The sequence below is a fragment of the Falco peregrinus genome, chromosome Z (assembly GCF_023634155.1).
Source record: "Falco peregrinus isolate bFalPer1 chromosome Z, bFalPer1.pri, whole genome shotgun sequence".
In the NCBI taxonomy this organism is placed as follows: Eukaryota; Metazoa; Chordata; class Aves; order Falconiformes; family Falconidae; genus Falco; species Falco peregrinus.
In genome coordinates, this window is record NC_073739.1 from 75,668,154 (window position 1) to 75,686,850 (window position 18,697).

Genomic DNA, 18,697 nt, shown 5'->3' on the forward strand with positions numbered 1-18,697 from the left:
TAAAACACAGTTTCTACTTAAGAAAGATTAATAGAAAATCTAAACTTCAGGTTCAGCATATAGAATTAAAATTCATTCTGTTCCCATACAAAATATATTCATCTAAATGCGTTTCTATACTAGAAAGAATTTATGCCTTTTCTCTCGTAAACAGAGCCTACAAGGCTTCAGTTTTTCTGTTCTCCAAATGTTAAAATCAGTCGTTCCTCCTTCAGGCTCTTAGAGCACAATGGGCTTGTTCTGAAGGTCACCAAATCCAGCCTCTGACATGAGAATTAAACTTCACAGCCTCTGATCATTTGTTGGACAACATTTGTGCCTAGTGATATCCATAAGCTCACACTAGCTTATGAAGCATCTTATTTCAAGTATCATTGCCTTTCTTTTCAGGGGAAAGAATTTTCCATCTAAACACAGGGCCTGATCCTGGTCTGCATGGAAAGATGTACTAAAATTAAAGGGACTCCAATTACAAGTAAAGATTACTTGTGTGTAGTCTTCACAGACTGCATCTTGAGATCTATGATCTGCATGTTGTATGCTTCTGGGGAATCATTCAGCACCACGGTAGTGATACAACAACATCATAGTTGTACTGAGATATGGAGTAGCTCGTGGGTTTGGTTTTAGTTTACTAGACAAATGTGTTAGTTTTCAGTTGCCACATCAAGAGATTTTGGAAGGGCATTTGGACAGCATGGCAGAAACATTACTTTTGGGCAAGTTGGGGCTTGATCAAAATTATTTTTTTCTCATAAATTGACATTCAAATCCAAGCTGAAAATCGTTACTCATTTGGCTGAAAACAGCTTGAAAAAGGGGAAGCCAAACTGAATGCATTTTGGTTGAAGTCAAGCATATTCTGGGTGCTGCATCACAAAATGCTTTACACAGCAGGTTAATCAATGAAACATGAAATGAACTCATGTTTCTGAGGCGTGTCGAAGGGAACTGAAGTAGACTTGCCAAAACACAAGAGCATAACTTTGCCTGTGGTCTGAAACCACATAATTTTTAATGAAAAAAGACGAAAGGGGAGACATGATGAGATCAATATTTCAAGTTTTCTTTCAACTGCATAGGAATTGGTGATACTCTCTTCTTTCCCAGATTGGGCCATTTACTTGTAGCCTGTTTGACAGCCTGTAATAGAAAGAATGAAAGTCAGTACAAGAGGAAAAACAACTAAATATTATACTCTTTCCTTTTCAAGATCTGCCCATACTTTTATCTGTACATTATTAAGTGACCAATCATGAGTCTGAATAATTTCAGTAAAATTAAATTTCATTAAGTTAGCTTGCATATTATTCCAGTTTGAATCATATGTTTGAGGACAACTGAAAATATGCCAGTCTAGCAACAAGTTCAGGAATGTAGCTGTATAAACACAACTACTCTTTTAACAAAAGTGCACAAAAGACATCAGTCTATTCAGGAAAAAACAGCAGAAACTTCACCATGTAACAATGAGACATGTTTTGGGTTTTTTTGATACGCCACTAAAGATGGAAATATTTATCTGATAAAGCTAACGAATTTATGCATATTTTAGATTCTGTACTAACCTGATTTTTAAAATGTAAACCTACACTATTGTTGCAGATCCAGTACTTCTGAGAAAGAGACTCCATGGACAGAAAGTGAAAAAATCAGAGTGTGTGTCCGAAAACGTCCTCTAGGCCTGAGAGAAGAGCGGCGTGGGGAGGTTAATATCATCACAGTGAAAGATAAAGAAACGCTACTTCTTCATGAGAAGAAGGAGGCGGTTGATCTCACCCAATATATATTACAGGTAACGTGCTCCACTTGAATGTTGTGTTTATGAGCCAGTCACTTGCACTTGCTAGTCGCTTGGGATAAAGCAAATTGTGCTTGGAGTTTCCATGAGGCAAAACAGGCTGTCTGCATTTCTTGCACTGCAGTAGGTGGTGGGCTCTTCTGTGAGCTCAGCATAACTATATTTGTATTGCTTCTGACTTATGCCAGCCTGTGGCAGAAAACCTGAGCTCAGAATTTTAAGCCTCAAAAGTATGTCTCTTGCAGCTTTCTTTGCAAGTGTCAAAATAAAACCCTCTGCTACATGCTGTTGCTGCAGGAGAATTGCCTGCTGCAGTCTCCTGATAGCTGGCCAGGGTACTTCAGTAAGGAATTTCCTTTTCACTATTTCAGCACTGTATGTCTGTTTCAATGAATCACATACACCCTCATTCCCTCCTTCTCTTTGTTCTCAAATGCTTTTGAAAATTAAGTTCCCTTTTGGTCTTTGTTTCTTAATCCCAAGCACCTTGTACTGTCATAGTTCAAATTCTCAATTTTGACTGACAGCACCAGGACCATAAGTGATTTCTAGAGAGCAGCAAGCCATTCTCACTCTACTGGGTGTTATTTTTACAGTCTGGGTCCTAGGAACAACTTGGAGTATCCAGTAAAAATTCAGTTCACAGCTCTCTTGGGCCCAGTTCATGTACCACCTTTTATGGTGTGACACATGCAGCAACTCCACCCTGTTCCTTCCATCTGACTACCTATATTTGGCATTTATACAATGCTTATCACCTTCGTATCTCAGTGCATAATAACTACTTTAATTTTTTTTTAATTTAAAAATTTTAATATAAAAAAAATAATTAATTTTATGTCAGTACAAACAAAATCTTGCTGTCAATCAGTGTAGTCCAAACAAAATTATGCCATGGCAACAGCTGTGTCTATTCTATAGGACCCAGGAAAACTTCTTTATTTCCAAGTCTGGCTACTCGCCCTGCCTCAATCTCTGGTTCCTATAGAAAGAACGGCAAGGGGTACAGAGCAAATGGGAGGTGATGGGGCATATTCCAGCTTGACGGTGGAGGGACCCAAACTGCAGGCCTGTCACAGATTACATCTGCTCTCTGAGCTGACTGTAGCAGCTGAGACTCCCTGATCTAATCTGCCTGTGCGTTAGTATGGTGTGTTTGTGATTGTTGAAATTATTCTCATTCTCAGAGATCTGCCATCTTAATTTACACTGCAGTGAATTTGAGAGTGAAATGTTGGACACCAGTCTGTGGAGGCTCTTTTGAAAATGTGATGTTTGTCTCTGTCCCTACAAACACTATTCTTAACCTAGAAGGAGCCTGTACTGAACTCTGTTGCAGTGTTTCCACAGCCCCTGCTGCTTAGGTCAGATCTGGAGTGGGAAATTTTGGGGTTTCTTGCCTCCTTTCAAGACAATACAGTCCAGCTTTTCTTAGAAATAGGTTCTATCTTCTCTGGCACAAGTTTAAGTCTGCAGAACAGACATCTAATTACAACTGAGGACTAGGTTTAAGACAGTCAAGAGCGACTCTGAGTTCTTTTTACTGTTACAGTCTTACTGTACATCTGTAGGCTGATTCATTTAAAGAACAGGGGTTTTGTAATTAACATTTTCTTGTCAGAAGGCTCTGACAGAACCTACCAGAAGTGGTAGGTTCTGCTTCAGAATGATGGGAAATTAAGGCATCTTGGCCTCCTTTATTATTTTTTTTTCCATACCCTCAGTCTTTTGATTAGTCATAACAATGTGTTCCTGCATATGTCATGCCACATGGTAAATGTGCTAATCACTCTGTACCTGATCCAAAGCCATATGAAGTCACTGGAAAGACTTCTGTTATTTAACTTTACCTTTGAATGGGGGTGAAGGGGAAGTGAAACGTATTCATTTTCATGTAAAGATCATATTTATTTTTCAGCATGTTTTTTATTTTGATGAAGTCTTTGGGGAGTCATGTACCAATCATGATGTGTATATGAAGACAGCTCATCCTCTCATTCAGCATATTTTTAACGGGTAGGGCATCAGTGCTTACATTTTGTTATTTTTTGCTGTGTTGTTTTCTGATTTCATATACTGCTTTAGTTTTCCTTTATGCTTTTCATCTTTTGAAAAATACATTCATTTCACCTTTGTCACATACTTTCCCCTTTTAGAATGTCATTGATTGCGATTTTTACAAAATAAATCCGGGAAAACCTTCTTCACATTTGGTGAGAAATCTTAATCACAAAGAAAGTTAAAAATGGACCTCAGGTGCAACAAAGAGACACTGTGGACAGTGCAGAATGAAAAAAAGTGTGTCAGGATTTCTGGATCTAATCTCCACTCTAACAAAGGTTCTGTGTGTTATAGCACACTCATCTGTACAGCAATAATATTACCTCTCATGAAACTGTTGTGAGGTATTTTTGCATGTATGGTTCACAAGGCAATAGAAATTATTAATAAACCTTGTGATTTATTTTTATTTTATTGATTTATATTTGCTTAGAGGTTTTTAGTCATAATCACATACTTCTTGACTAATGGGAAGTTGATGGTAGCTTTACAGGAGTGATCTTACTTTCATGCAAAGTAACAAGCTGGAATGTAATTACAATTTTGAGTCTTTGAAGGAAAGGATTATGCATCCATGCTAAAAATTAACAAAATGGAGCACTTTGTTGCTGCAAATCTCCAAGCATCGTTAGCAGAGACAGAGGGTATTGTGCTCTTGAGAAAAGGAAAGTGAAAAAGGAGAATAAGGCTTGTAGCTTCCTGTGTAATAATCACTAAAGGCACAATTCACATTACAGCTAATCCAGTAATGCCACCAGAAGAGATGCCACTGTTTTTTCTCAGCTTTCTGTAACTTTTTTGTCCCTCCTGCTGAATCCCGTTCACTGGCATTGGTCTAATCTGACACTATGGTGAGCTAATTCTGCAGTCTAAACTGCAAGAGATTGTTCACTGTGCTTACTGCAGCCCTACATTATTACTCATATCTTTGCTAGGGTACTGAGCCAGCTAAAAAGTCTTTTTTTAAGGTAGATTTGTTCCATATTCTGAGACCATGGCATTTTATGTGCATTGTCATTATAATCTTAACGTGATATGATGACAAAGATGGAGCAATCTGGAATAAGCCAAGACTCTGGTTTTACTAGCTGGAGTGAGTAAACCAAACTGCTCTCTGTCACTGAAAGGGGATGATCCTCTTTCTTACTGGTCACTAAACTCATTCCCATAGATTATATGGAGCCAGTGTGGGCATATTTTGTCATCCTCTCAGAGGTAATTTAATTCACTGAAGCAGCAGAAAATTGGCTTGCGAAAGAGTGGAAAGCTTTCTGTTGTTTCAGTGCAGTAAAGTCAAATACCAGAGCCAGCACCAGCAGGGGTGGGTCAGTGGGGTAGGTCACACAGCTGGAAGCAAGGGAAGGAAAGAGCAAGACCTTCCCTTAGGCAACAACAACTCTTTAGACTGACTTAGCTGCCTGCAGGACTGCAGCCTGAGACAAAGCAACCCTGCTCAGTAAATTACAGGGCTGGAATGTTAATTTTCATCAAGTACAACATGCGTTAATACAGTGCCTGACTTCTGGCTGTTCTGCATCTCATGTCACAGCTATTTTTCTCTGTGATTCATCATTAGTAGGGTTCCCACTCATAATCCTATGGTGTTTCTGCAGCATCTAAACAGCTGGAAGAATACTAATAATGCTTACTTTCCTTAGATACATTTTTGGCATCTGGAAGAATGGAAGAGAGCCAGCACTCTGCGACATGCCAGACCTCCATAGGACATGCTTGGGAATCACTGCTAAGTGTTTTGCAATTTCCCAGATAGGATAGCAAACCAAACCTCATTGCTAAGAGGCCATTACAGATAGATACTGACACTGCAGAATCTTCTTTAATAGATAGGAATGTATCAGATGTGACACTAAAGATGTAAGTTATCTTTACAGAGGCAATGCAACGTGCTTTGCATATGGGCAGACTGGTGCTGGCAAGACTTACACTATGATAGGTACTCACCGGAACCCAGGACTCTATGCCTTGGCTGCCAAGGACATCTTTAGACACCTGGAGGCACCACAGTCAAGAAAAGATCTCCTTGTTTTGATCAGTTTTTATGAAATCTACTGCGGACAGCTTTATGACCTGCTCAATGGAAGGAAGAGGTATTTAAATAAAAATACATTTTTCAATAAACTTATGGTTATGAATCAGTTGGCTACTGTTTATAAATCAGTTACTGTTTCCTCAATTACACTTAATGTATTACTATTTTTAGCAAATGTTATGTATTTAATTAGGGTTGTTCCTAGGAGCTCCTTAGAGAGGAAGGCACAGAATCCAACACTAAATCCTATGGCATTGATAGGGCCTCCTGGTTTTTACTGTTCGGGGGTAGGGATAAGTAAGAATAAGGACCTATGGTTGAGATATGAGCTCATGCTGTTTTGCTTACACTATAATAATGTAATAGCTGAACATCCACAGGTAGAGAAGGAACCTTCCTGTGGCCAGAAGTTCTTATGCCAACTATTGTGGAGTCCCTCTCTTTCCCTGCTCAAGCATAACCTCTGGCTGTCCCACCTGTGCTGGTGGGGCTTCAGTTCTTGCCAGTCAAGTCTCTGAAGATCCCATTGATCTCCCCCTTGTTGTGCTTGACACTGCAGAGCCTGCTTACCTCCTCCCTGAACACCTTTGCCCAGCAGCCCAGTGACTCAACTGGAGTGAGCCTCTGCAGGTGATGCTGCCAGCACCCTTAGTAGTAGCACCCCAGTCCCAGGCTTGTTTGTATGGATGTATACTCCTACAGGAGCTCCATCTGGAATGGAAATTGGGACAGTTCAGTACTTACCTGATATAAAAAGACCACTGTGGTCTGAAATGTCTAAATAAAATAACAGTCAGTTAAGATCTCAGCAGTGAAGTCTTTTCAATGGTCTTGAAGGAATGTTACCTTTCAGCTGGAGGCATTTATCAGCTTTGAGAGCACTATCCTTAGAGCACACTGGAGGGCTCAAGGGGAGGCTTTTTGCCTGGGGAAGCGAGCGTCTGTTCACAAAGGAAGCACCTATTTCTGTGCGTGTGTGTTCCGTTTCTCCAAAACAGTCTTTAAGGAGCAGGCGGTGTAATCTGTCATGTAAGGAGTCAGTTTACTAAGGAAGAGTGCCCTTATATTCTCTGCATGTCTGTTAGCTATCTTATGTGTCATTGAAGGAGACGATTACACTTCCTCCTGTGTGCCTCATGTCTGTATTCTTGCTGTACGCTGTAATGCTTCTCTGTGATTCATAGAAGAGATGCTCTGAAGTCTGACTCTGTGGCTATTTGAGCTACTTAAAATCCTTTGCAAAAATCCTGCAAAACTGAACAGAGCATAACTTATAACCTGAACTTCCTAGAGAAGTCTGAGGTGCAGTTTGAAGAAGGACAGGAGCTCTAAAATAGACACATGAGGATTTATTTCCCTGCTCTGTTATATTCCTGAACTAGCAGAAAAGCATTGCTAATGTCTTTAACAGTGAAATGTCAGTGATATGCGTTATAAATGAAATAGCACTTCAGTTCTGAAAATAAATTAATGACAGTTGTGCCTCAGTCAGTCGTCTTGATCGCTTTTTCACAGTGTCATAGCACTGACATGTCTTCATTGCTGCTGTTTGAGATTTCTGAAATCTGTTATGCACTGCACTGTTTCTTTTTCAGACTTTTTGCAAGAGAAGACAGCAAGCATGTTGTTCAGATAGTTGGATTGCGGGAGGTGCAGGTGGACTCCGTAGATCTACTGTTAGAGGTAACCTCTATGTTTGTGATTGTTTTTTGTCTTCTACAGCCTGGTTTGCTGATTTGTGAGATAATCATTTACAGAGATTGGTTTTTATTGTGTAGTACAGCTGTATGTTCTTGTTTAAGGTTCTGAAATTGGTAACCCCAGCAGATCACTGAGGAGCACTACCGAAAGTGCCTTTATTCAGTAACGTTCTTGGGTCACAGTGACTTGTGTTAGCAGCATACAAGCTGTTGATTTACAGCTGTTGCTTCTGCTGCCACTCCTTATGGAAAGATCTTTTCCAAGAAACAGGCTTCTATCACTATTCCAGAAATTAAATAGTGTCCCAGCAAGGGATCCTGAAAGCTAGGTAGGTGTTTTTCTCCCAGTGTGGTTTCTTTGGCTTCTATGAACTTAAATTTTATATATTAAAGCTACACAGATGGTGGGACAAAAGATATAAATCAGAAAAGTAATAGAACTAGAAATCAGAAAATACTCAAGACTGAGATATTGATTTGAATTAGGATTAAGACTGCTTAGGTAATGATCGGTGAAAATAGCCAAGTAAAATAAGGATATTTAAATGGTAGCTGACATTCAGCACAAGCAAGACTTCAGTTTTCCTTCCCTGTCTGGTTAAGCCCTAGAAAGGTACTGGCAAATTTTCTGTCTTGTCCTGCAGCAAGCAAGCTACTTAAATCTGCTTTCTATTTAGCCTGACTTTGCATAGTTTAATTTCTTTACACTTCAGTAAGGAAGTGTAAATTACTAGTGCCTGATAGTGTAATTGACTCATTAAAACCGGCATGGTATTGTCCACTTATATTCCTTTTAATTTTGGTTTTGGTCTTCCCGTTAACTCCAAGCTTTGGGACATGCTGGTGATACTTCTGTAAATTAGAGTGTAAATGTGCTATATGGTTGATAAAATAATTCCTCTGTATTATCACATTCCACACACAGAAGAGCTATTAAATTGCTTTATTCTTACAGTTACCGTGGCAAAAAAGATGTCTGATATTGTCCACAGGGCCCTTTTGAACACAGAAATGTCACTGGCTTGACTCAGAGCATCTGAATAGTCTGCAACAGATACATGGAAAGAGTCTTGAATACGTCTGTAGTTATTCATTATTCATTGATGTTGGCTTTGGTTCAGAAATTATCAGCATTTAGCACTAATAATGCTCGGGAGCTGCAGCAGTTGGTTAGGTTGCTGGTTGAGAAGTGGCCACTGAAATGCATAAATAATCCCGTCTGTCAACTGAGAATGTATTGATTTTGCTAGATAATATTTTAATTTATTTTTACAATCAGAAACAAAATTAATGACTTTTATGAATGCCCTGCTGCAGTTGCTGCTACACTTTCTGTGACAGTCCTTAAAGGTTTTCAAAAGAGAATTAACCAGATTTATATCTTGAAGGAGCCTTTGTCCTTTTGCCTTGCTTCTCTTCCTTGTTTTCTTATTTTATTGCTGTATTGAGTATAATTGATCTTTTAACTTTGTTACTTACGCTGGTGTAATTTCTTTTAGTTGCAGAAACGCAGGAAGATTTTTAGCACTTTGTATTTTTTCTGTAACTTCCTGGCTAACAGTACCCATCTATTACATGAGAAAGTGAAATTTTACAACACGGCAAATCGTCACATGAGTCCTTTAGGTTATGTCTGCAGTCTTAAGTTTCTTTCATTACTGCCATACTTTTGCTTTTAATTTTATAGTTTGGATATTTGGCAAATCTGAGTGAACGTGCCATGCAACAACTTTTTACCTACAGTATGCTCTCTAAGCTCTGTAGTGTCACTGCAAGCAAGTCCGTATACAGAGTTGTGAAACTAACATGGGAAAGGATCCAGTCTGACTTAACAACTGCCTTGCACCGAATCTGAAGACTGTAATGAACCATTCCTCCTAATGTTTCCCCATCTTAGGAGGACAAGATCTCTTTCTGAGAGATTGTATTTTTTACAATTTGCTTGCATTTTGTCCCCCTTATTTTGCAGGTGATTTTGAAGGGGGGGAAAGAACGCAGCACTGGAGCTACTGGAGTCAACGCTGATTCCTCTCGATCTCATGCCATCATCCAAATACAAATCAAAGACACAGCCAACAGGACATTTGGAAGGTAAGACTAGAAGTGGCAGTGCTCAGGGCTGATGAAGTCAAGCCCAGGCACATCCAGGAGGCAAAGAATGAGGAGGTGTTGAGTTAGCAAGCAGCTGTGAGTTGAATCAGAAGATAGGGTTCAAAGGGACTCTGAGAAATTTCACAGTCCTTTCTCTGTTCCCAAGGAAAGTACTTAAGCCACATCTGTGAGAGCTTTGTCAGGCTTGTTTGTAAAAGTTTCCAGTGAAGGAGTTTGGCAATCGAATCCATCCCTTCATCTTCAGTGTCAGAAATCTTTTCCTGTCTCGTGTTAATCAGGTAGATGTCCACCAAGGGCATGTCCACATGTGAGGCTGTCACCTTTGAGGTCAATAGAAAGCAAGCCATTTCTGGGATCCAGTTGATGCCATTCTGCAGAGTCATCCTAAATTAGGTCAGATGGATTTGCCCCTCAAAGCACCTCTGTCCTGTAATTGACTACAAAGGGAGCCTGGGATGACTAGCTCAGGTGGAGATGATTCCATTAGAGATGTTTGCCTTTGGTCAGAGGAATTGTAGTACCTCACCTAAACCTCCCCGATAATTTGAGAGTGTGACTCTGATGCTATCTGCAGCAGACAAAGAGCAGTTTACTTCCTCTTGTAGCAGCCATTTTACATATTTGAAGACTCTTAATTGTGACTCTTTTCAGTGCTCTTTTCTCCAGACTAAACAATCCCAAGAAACAGGTCTGAGGAAAGAGGTCTAGGTGTCTATATTAGTGCTGAGTGTCAAAAAAACATGCTGACACACCCTTCCAGCAATTACCATGTTGATGTACTTCCAGGATCTTATTTTAAATACAAGGCAAAATGCAAAAGCCACAAATAGTTGAGAAAGGAGAAGGCAGAACAGGCAGGCTTAGAAATAGTAGTGTATGTGGTTATGTAGGTGTGGCATGTGTGCCATTTTTTTTGTTACTGAAAGCGAGGTGGAGCTAGAGTGGGGAAAGTATGCCAAGATACGCCTGTAAGAGAAGTCGGGGCTGTTCCAGGAAAAGAAGGAAAGGCAAAGACAAACATACAGTGCAACAGTCAGTACAGCAGCTGGCACCCAGAGCTGGGGAACATGAGAGGGATTGATTGAGTTTTGTGGAAGGAAGGGACAAGGAACACTGAAAGCTCAGTGTATTACTTGCTACACTGGAAATTTCTGTTGGTATTGCTCTGAATTTCCATTTGATAGGGCAGCTATTTGCTTTACCTGGAAGGAGAATCAAGAAATTTACAATTTCTTTAATTGTGTTCTTATGAAACTACAAGCACAGTGATTATCTGCAAAGATCAGTGTGTTGCACTTTAAACAGCTTGTCCATTAAACTGTGGAGCACTTTCATCACACGCCATTACACTTTCTATAATGATTGTGTTTGTGCCAGGATGCTGTGACACTGTTCCTGCTACTATGCTTATTTTGGTGCCTCAGATATTTCCAGTGGGTATCTATCTTTTCAAAAGTAGTTGTTTCTATTCATTCTTCTGATGTCCTGTGTTGATGTAAAAAAGAAGAAAAGAAAAAGGAAAAAGAAAAAAGCCCCTAGAACAAATGGAACTTTGTTTTTTCTAGAATATCATTCATTGACTTGGCTGGCAGTGAAAGAGCAGCTGATGCCAGAGACTCAGATCGACAAACAAAAATGGAAGGAGCAGAAATAAACCAAAGCCTTTTAGCAGTAAGTTACTAGCATGTCTGGGGAAGGTTTTGTATTTAATTATTAGCATGTGTTTTAGGATAAAAAGGAACCACAGAATAATATGTCTATATATTCCAAAGAGGGGGAAAAAACAACCAAGTACTAAGTGTGTCCAGTTTAATTTGTCTCGTGCCTGAAAGACAGTTTAAAAGGGAAAAGATTTTGTGATGAAAATAAAATCTTTTTACTCCATTTTTACAGCCAGCCAGGTAAACATGGCATGAAGAATGTTAGGTATAGTATGATGTATCCCATATTTTATACAGAAAGTTTGTCCCTTTTACTTTGAGAGAATATTGGCTTGGGATTGCTATATTTGTTTCATAAATGGACATCTGTTCCTGCTAGTTAGTTTCACCACTTGAACTCAGACTTCTTTGTCAAATCAGGAGCAAATAACAACTACTGGAGAGCACTGAAACTAGCAATTCATGTATGGCGAGGAAGGAACAAGAAGAAATGCACTCTTAATGCAAACTGTCTTTTAGAAGGGTACACAGTTGTGTGAAGAGGGACAAGGAGTACAGAAATGCCATTTAAGATAGCAGAAGTGCCTGTAAGTATAAATTGTGCAGAAGGCTTTGCACCTTCTTTAATTCAAATGAACAAAGCTCACTCATGACTGAGGGCTTGTCTAAGTGAGACTGAAGGTGATATGCAATGAGTGAGTGTGAGTCAACGCTGCAGAAGTTTGTGCACACAACCGTACCTCTTATACCATAAATAGGAGGTGGCTTGCTCTGTTTTGAGAATGTAGAATGTTCTTTTGCACAGAGGCTTTCCCGCTGTGGAATATTAACATTCATACTGGGAGACAGCCTGTAAAGTGAATGTGTTTCTTGAGTACTTGCTGGTGAATAACTGCGTGGTGTGGGGAGTCAGGACCTGAACAGAAAGGATCCCTGGGAAGTGAGGCTTAATGTAAGCTCATGAAACTCTTTTAAAAGGAACTTTAAAATCAGACTGTGTGTATTTTTAGTATTGTGTGAAGCTGAGTAAATATCTAGGCAGTCCATAAGTAGTCACTGAATTAACTATAAAAGGCATCTTTGGGTAAGCCTATGTGACCTCCAGCCTGTAAAACCTGGCTCTGCCTTCAATGATCATAACACTGTCTTCAGGCCTTAAAACACATGAACTTTGAAGTTTGCTGCTGATTTGAATGTTTGCATTCAGATTCATGGACACATGATTTCAAGTAGAAGATACTCAGATACTGCAATTATGAGAAGCAGAATAAAAAATTAGAATAGTTTGATCTCTTCTTACTTGTTAGAGGTGTGATTTTATTTTTAATAAAATGGAATAAAAGTGGGAAATAAGTGTCATTTTAAGTGTGTGTATGTAGAACATAGTAAGGCTTTAAATGTACAAAGGCTGCTTCATGATAGTATCACCATGGCAATACTGTAATCTACTTTTTTCCTCGTTGATATTTGCTCTAAATTAGTTGTCTCATGACCATACAGTTCGTTTATACTCATTTTAGAGAGCATCCAGGCTTGATATGAAGTGTGCTATTGTGCTTATTCCAGTGGCAGCATGACAAAAAAGTGCAGATCTTTGAGTTTGAGCATGACATCTTTTTCCACAGCTGGTAATAAATCAAGGGATGCTTCTTCAAGAATGCAGGCTACTTCTGTTGACAGTTATTAACAATAAGAAGTTCTAATGAGTTCTGTGAAGGGCACGGGTGCAGCTAGCTGCTCATATTCTGTTAGTTTTAATGGGAGTTCTGTAGCTGTATCTCTATCCCCTGGGTAGTCTCTTGTTTCATTCTCAGTGTTTCATGTATAGTTCTTACTAGCCTGTCAAAAGTTTAGACAGACAGGTGGTATCTGTACTGCCTTTTCTGAGTGTGGGCTTGAACCTGGACTTAAGGCTTGAACCCAGCTCCCCTTACAGCTAATTGTTTGGTGTGGGTCCGCGTTCTGCCCTTTGGCTGGGTTTGGCATGTTGCACTGGTGTGAAGAGGAAATTGCTGGAGATCGGCTGCCTTCTCATGCAGCCCAGTGTACCCACACGTAGACGGGACATCTAGACTGCAGATTATAGTCAGTATGGGGAGGAATATGCACTCATTAACTCATGCTGTATCTGACAAAGGTATGAAAATGTTGCCAGAGTGGCATAAGAAATTTGCACTGCTGTTGTCCAGAGGAGTGGGGTATTTTCAGAAGGGGAAGAGCTGCTTCTAGAAGAAAGAAATTTGTAAGAGGTGGAGCTCAAAAAGCTCTGTTCTAAGGGTACACCTGCCCTGCAAGCTGCAGCATGATCTAGGATACACCCAATGTGGCTTCAAACCAGTTGCCTATGGCACAGGCAGCAGCAGGTCCACAGGAGCGTGAAGCTCTGTGTGTGCTGGACATGCACGTTTACCCAGGTTCTTGGGTTTTGTATAGCCCACAGAACCACAGCAGGGCTGGCTGTGCTCTGTGCTGCAGCTCTGCTCTCTTTTGAGTGCGGGTAGGTAAACTGCTGCCGCTAACTGAACTAGCTGAAGCTGGCTGTTCATGGCTGTGGCAGCAGCAAACTCCCCTTGCAAGGGACATCACGTAGTGGGAGTCAAAGGTGCATGAAGGACATAGTACATTCATAGGCTAGCTCTGATGCAATTCACTTCCTTGCCAGTGTGTGATTGATATGTTCTTCCCTCCTCTTTTTTTTTCTTACTTTTCTTTTGGTAGCTAAAGGAATGCATTCGGGCACTGGATCAGGAACATGCACATACTCCTTTCCGGCAAAGCAAATTAACTCAGGTAAAATGAGCAGAAAGGCAACAGTAAAGGCTTCCCTGGTGAGAACAAAATAATGATAAAAAAAAAAAAAAAAATAACATAATTCAGTAATTGCTTTTAAACTCCTGAAGAAAGGAGAAATGCACAGCTTTTGCAAATGTTAATTTTAAAGGCTATCATGGAATTAAAGCCAACTGCAGTTCCCGCAGTCAATCCTGTGGGCTGGCATTGTGAAAACCAAATAAACCAAATACTAAAACCTAACAAACCCACTAACACTACCTTCCAGACTCTGATTCAGAGTTATCGTCCACCTCCATACAGTCCGCAACCGATTTACATTTTCTGTGCAGTAACAGCCCTTGGAGTTTTCATTAAATTTTTTCACTCCAGTTGTAACATATGCTTTATTCCTCAAAACGTATGGGCACCCTTGTGGCACCTGGTGCAAGGGCTTGTTCAGAGCCCTGATTAACATCTTATTCACTTTAAATTGCAAAGAATTGCAAGATAAATTGAGACAAAAGGACTACATTTAAAAAAAAAAAAGTACCTAATGTTAAACTGCCTCTGTACATATTGCTAATTGACAGGAAATGCAAGGTACATGAATTTCTAAGAATATTGTTTTTGTCCTTCCAACCCTAGGTGCTAAAGGATTCTTTCATTGGCAATTCTAAGACGTGTATGATAGCCAATGTATCACCTAGCCATATAGCTACAGAGCATACACTGAACACTTTACGATATGCTGACAGGTAAGTGATGAAACTGAATCTTGCTAAGGTGAAAAACAGAAAGAAAGAAGTAAAGTATGATGTTTGAGGTTACGTTTTATTTTGGTTGCATTGGAAATGTTGATTTAGGCAAGAAATGAAATTTTCACAATAAAATCCTTACCTGGTCCAACTCCTATATTTGGTCTTAAAATTCTCTGGGTCTTGTAAATCCTTTCTGATGACAGCTTTTAGTGATGAAGATATCACTGTGCTCCCTTTAAACTGCAGGATTACTAACCTCAGCAATCAAAGATTCTGTTTTAGTTTTGTATTGTAGTTCTGCCAAGAATGTGTGCAAATCCTTCACCCTCCCTCCTTAGGAGGTGGAGGTAAATGACAGGCTGTGCAATGCTGGGGTTAAGAGAATAGATGCTCAAGGGGTAAGAGGAGTAAAGGAAACAGTTGAGGGGATACCAGTTAAGCAGCTCTTCACATTTACCCTGGTGAGTCTGATCCAGGAATCTGTAGCTCTGTACACATATCACCTGAGCAAATTAGCCCCACTGCAACTAGTCCAAAAGCCTTAGTTTGTGTCTTGTGGACTTTATGATGTGCTGTGGAGAGTACTAGCTTGTCTTGAGCTGGCTCTGTGCCGTGCTGGATTGTAAAATGTGGAAATGCAACCCTCTTGCACTGAAACAGAGGCCATCTTCACTCGTTTGACCTGTTACTCACTGTTCAAGGCCAAAATAATGCCATAGACCTTTCTAGAAGTTCAGGCGGTTGGGGTGAGGGGGTTTGATGCCTGTGTGGATCACTGACAAAACAAAAATCAGGACACTGAATCCAGTGTTTAGCCTTAATTTGTGAAAACATTAGTTTGTTCTGAAGACATTGTTATTTATCTGAAAGCATGAAATCTTCTAAAGCCAGCCTCATTTACAGAGTCAAAGAGCTGAAGAAAGGGATTAAGTGTTCTACCCCTGTCACAAACAGACGTCGGACAGCTGGAAACTTATCTCCAAAACGTGTCCAAAACTCTTCCTCTTTGCCACCTGGGGAAAAGAGTTCTCCAAAAAAAGTAAAGCTAGGCCTCCAGCATCCCTCAAATGCTACAAAAACAAAGGCATGTCCTGCAGCAGTCCAGCCACCAAGCGTCCCTTTTACCTCTACCCCCAGGGGAATCAACAAAGGACATGCTTACAAAGGAAATCCCAACTCACTGTGGTTCCATCATACCGGTCCAGTTAAGGGAGTCCTACGGATAGCACATCCCCTGAAGAAGAAAACTGATGATCTGTCCCCCGACTCTGAAAAGAGCCCTACTACAAAGGATTTAATCATCAAAAATGCTGCCACAGCAGAAACAAAAAAGAGTGGCCAGAAAGATAAGAATATGCAAGACAGACCACCTGCCCACTGTCTGAAAGTCCAAACAGTGCAACCTGTTCAGAAACAGCTTGTTTCTAGAGATGATTTTTCCTTTGGAGATGGAAATCTGCCTTCTGATGGCAGACAGGAATGGAGAAACTCCTTTGCTAAACAATGTGTTGAAACGTGGACAAATCTGCCTCCATTTCAGAAGGAAAGGGAAGAGCATTTACGTCTTTATCACCAGCAGTTTCAGCAACCACCTATTCTACAGCAAAACTTGAACTATCAACCTCTTGAGAGGTTTTTAACGCAATACAAGCCTGAGGAGATTCAAGTAAAGCAGGAGCTGAGCCTTACTCCCACAGAAGTACAGACCAAAGAGGGGATGCAGCTGGAAGATCTGGATGACAGTGATTTCAGTGAAGATTCTTTCTCACCTGTCTGTAGTCAGAAGAGTGTGAAAAGAAGAAACACCAACAAATGCAGTCAACATTCATTTTTCCTTCATCAAAGAGAACAAGGAACTGAAGAAGAGCAAAAAGGCCAAAAGCGACAGGGTTTATTTTTTAAATATGCAATACCCATGCAAGAACATGAACTAGATGACAGTTGGGATTGTAGTGAGGGCAGCCCACGGACGGAGGAATCCATTAAAAATGCAGACTACAGCAAAAGTCCAGCAGACTGGAGCTATGACTTAACTACTGAGTCTTCTCCAAGCAATACTGCGGAAAAACCTTACTGCCTGCAGGAAGATCCTGCTTGTAACTGGAAAAATGGCAAAGATTTCCTAGCTGATCACAAACAGTACAAATCCAAACACAGGTGTCTTGTTTATTCCAGTGAAACAACCTTAGTTCCAGAAAAGGATGCTTCCAACTCATATGTTTCTCCTGTATCGAAACCAGGAACTCTAGAGTGCAAAGAGATCAACCTCCAGCATGAAGAGAAGGAAGAATCCACTTTGGATAGACAGGCTGCCCTTGCAGGAGATGTAAAATGGAAAGCTCCAAAAAATGGAGTTTACCGTTGTGGATCTTCCAGCTGTTCCTCAGAACTCACTTCTGAGCTGATGGCCCCCCTCAAGGTAACCCTTCTTGACTATGAGGAAACAACTGATACAGAGAAAGTGTCTTCTAACCAAGAGAAGTCCCCCTGTGTGAAGCAGATCTCTGACAGGAACATACACAGCTCCCAGAACAGGTTTGAGGAAGAGGGCTGGCAGTGTACAAGAAGCAGAGCTCTGACAGACAGCATGCTGGAACTGGGGGAGCAAATGCGTCGCAGTGGAAGGCACTGCACCTTGCTGTGTTCCCCACAAACAGGGGACAAGTGGCTGTCACCTACCTGCTGTGGTGTGAAGCCATGCTGCTGCCTTCTGGGGTTGGGTTCATCAAAACACGGAGCTGTTCACAGTTTACTTGTTGGATATGACCTGACAGAAACATCCACAGCTGAATCCACAGACTCCGGGAGAGAGAGAGAGGGTGGTTTGTTTCCGAGTAGCTCAATGAGCAAAGAGTACTCGGGTGGCAGACGGTGTGGTGCTGGTATTCAAGATACTGCTGGTAATTCAGGAAAATCTAACTCAAATCAGGGACCCAGTGTTGAGCCCATGGCTCAGGAAATAAACACTGATATACCAGAAAAGACCTATTTTTCAGGTGCATCATGCCTTCTCACTGTGGGACACACGGATTACACAGCCCAGTCCCCTTCTCAAGGAAGCACCCTGCTGTTGCAGCACAAGTCAGGACTGAGGAATGAGGACTTCAGTCATTCTGAAGACCCAGCCAAGTCATCATTCAGCAATGAGGGAACAGGGCAGAGTATTTTTACACAAGAGATTTTTGCTGCAGATTCAGGATCTGCAACCAAAGATAGTAAGCCATTTGCAAATGCAAAGAGCCCCTCAGGCATGTCCAACAGCAGCTCTCCAAATGCTGCATCAGAGATGGGAAAATGGCAGAGGGAAGCCCTAGAAAAAGCACAGTAAGTCTTGCTCATCACTGAAGTTTGTTATGAAGTGTAGAAATTGTAGACATGTGATAGATACATTTGCCTTTATTTGTGTATCATACTCGTATGTACTTCAAAAGCCAAAGGGAAATCAATCTATGAAATAATTATTTAATAAGATTAATGATAATTTATAGTAATTATCTTATAAATATATGATTGCTTGTTATTTAGTGATATTTTAAAATCTCACAGGAGGCCAATTATTCTATTAGAGCTTCCTAGGATAATGCTAGAGGAATTAATATTTTAATACAAACTGCAGTTCTCAGTAACTAACTGGCTTCCTATAAGCTATAAAGTACCTAAAATACATCAAAACTTCCCATTAAGAAGGAGGCGGTAGCTGTTCCATCCCTATGGAAAGAAAAATACCTAGAGCAGTGGGCAGTCACTGAAGATGCAGATGTCAGGTTTCAAAATACTATGAG

At 40.5% G+C, this 18,697-nt stretch overlaps 1 protein-coding gene across 2 annotated transcripts in view; it reads left to right on the forward strand.

Moving 5' to 3' along the window:
• Positions 1-18,697, forward strand: part of KIF24 (kinesin family member 24) — a 33,748-nt gene that overhangs the window by 7,090 nt on the left and 7,961 nt on the right. For both annotated transcript variants that reach the window (XM_055790241.1, XM_005239472.3), the window contains exons 3-11: positions 1,606-1,795; positions 3,720-3,817; positions 5,755-5,970; positions 7,508-7,595; positions 9,582-9,703; positions 11,290-11,395; positions 14,104-14,175; positions 14,803-14,912; positions 15,819-18,239. In XM_055790241.1, the coding sequence (XP_055646216.1) occupies positions 1,606-1,795; positions 3,720-3,817; positions 5,755-5,970; positions 7,508-7,595; positions 9,582-9,703; positions 11,290-11,395; positions 14,104-14,175; positions 14,803-14,912; positions 15,819-18,239 (3,423 nt within the window). The remainder of the gene's footprint in view (positions 1-1,605; positions 1,796-3,719; positions 3,818-5,754; positions 5,971-7,507; positions 7,596-9,581; positions 9,704-11,289; positions 11,396-14,103; positions 14,176-14,802; positions 14,913-15,818; positions 18,240-18,697) is intronic.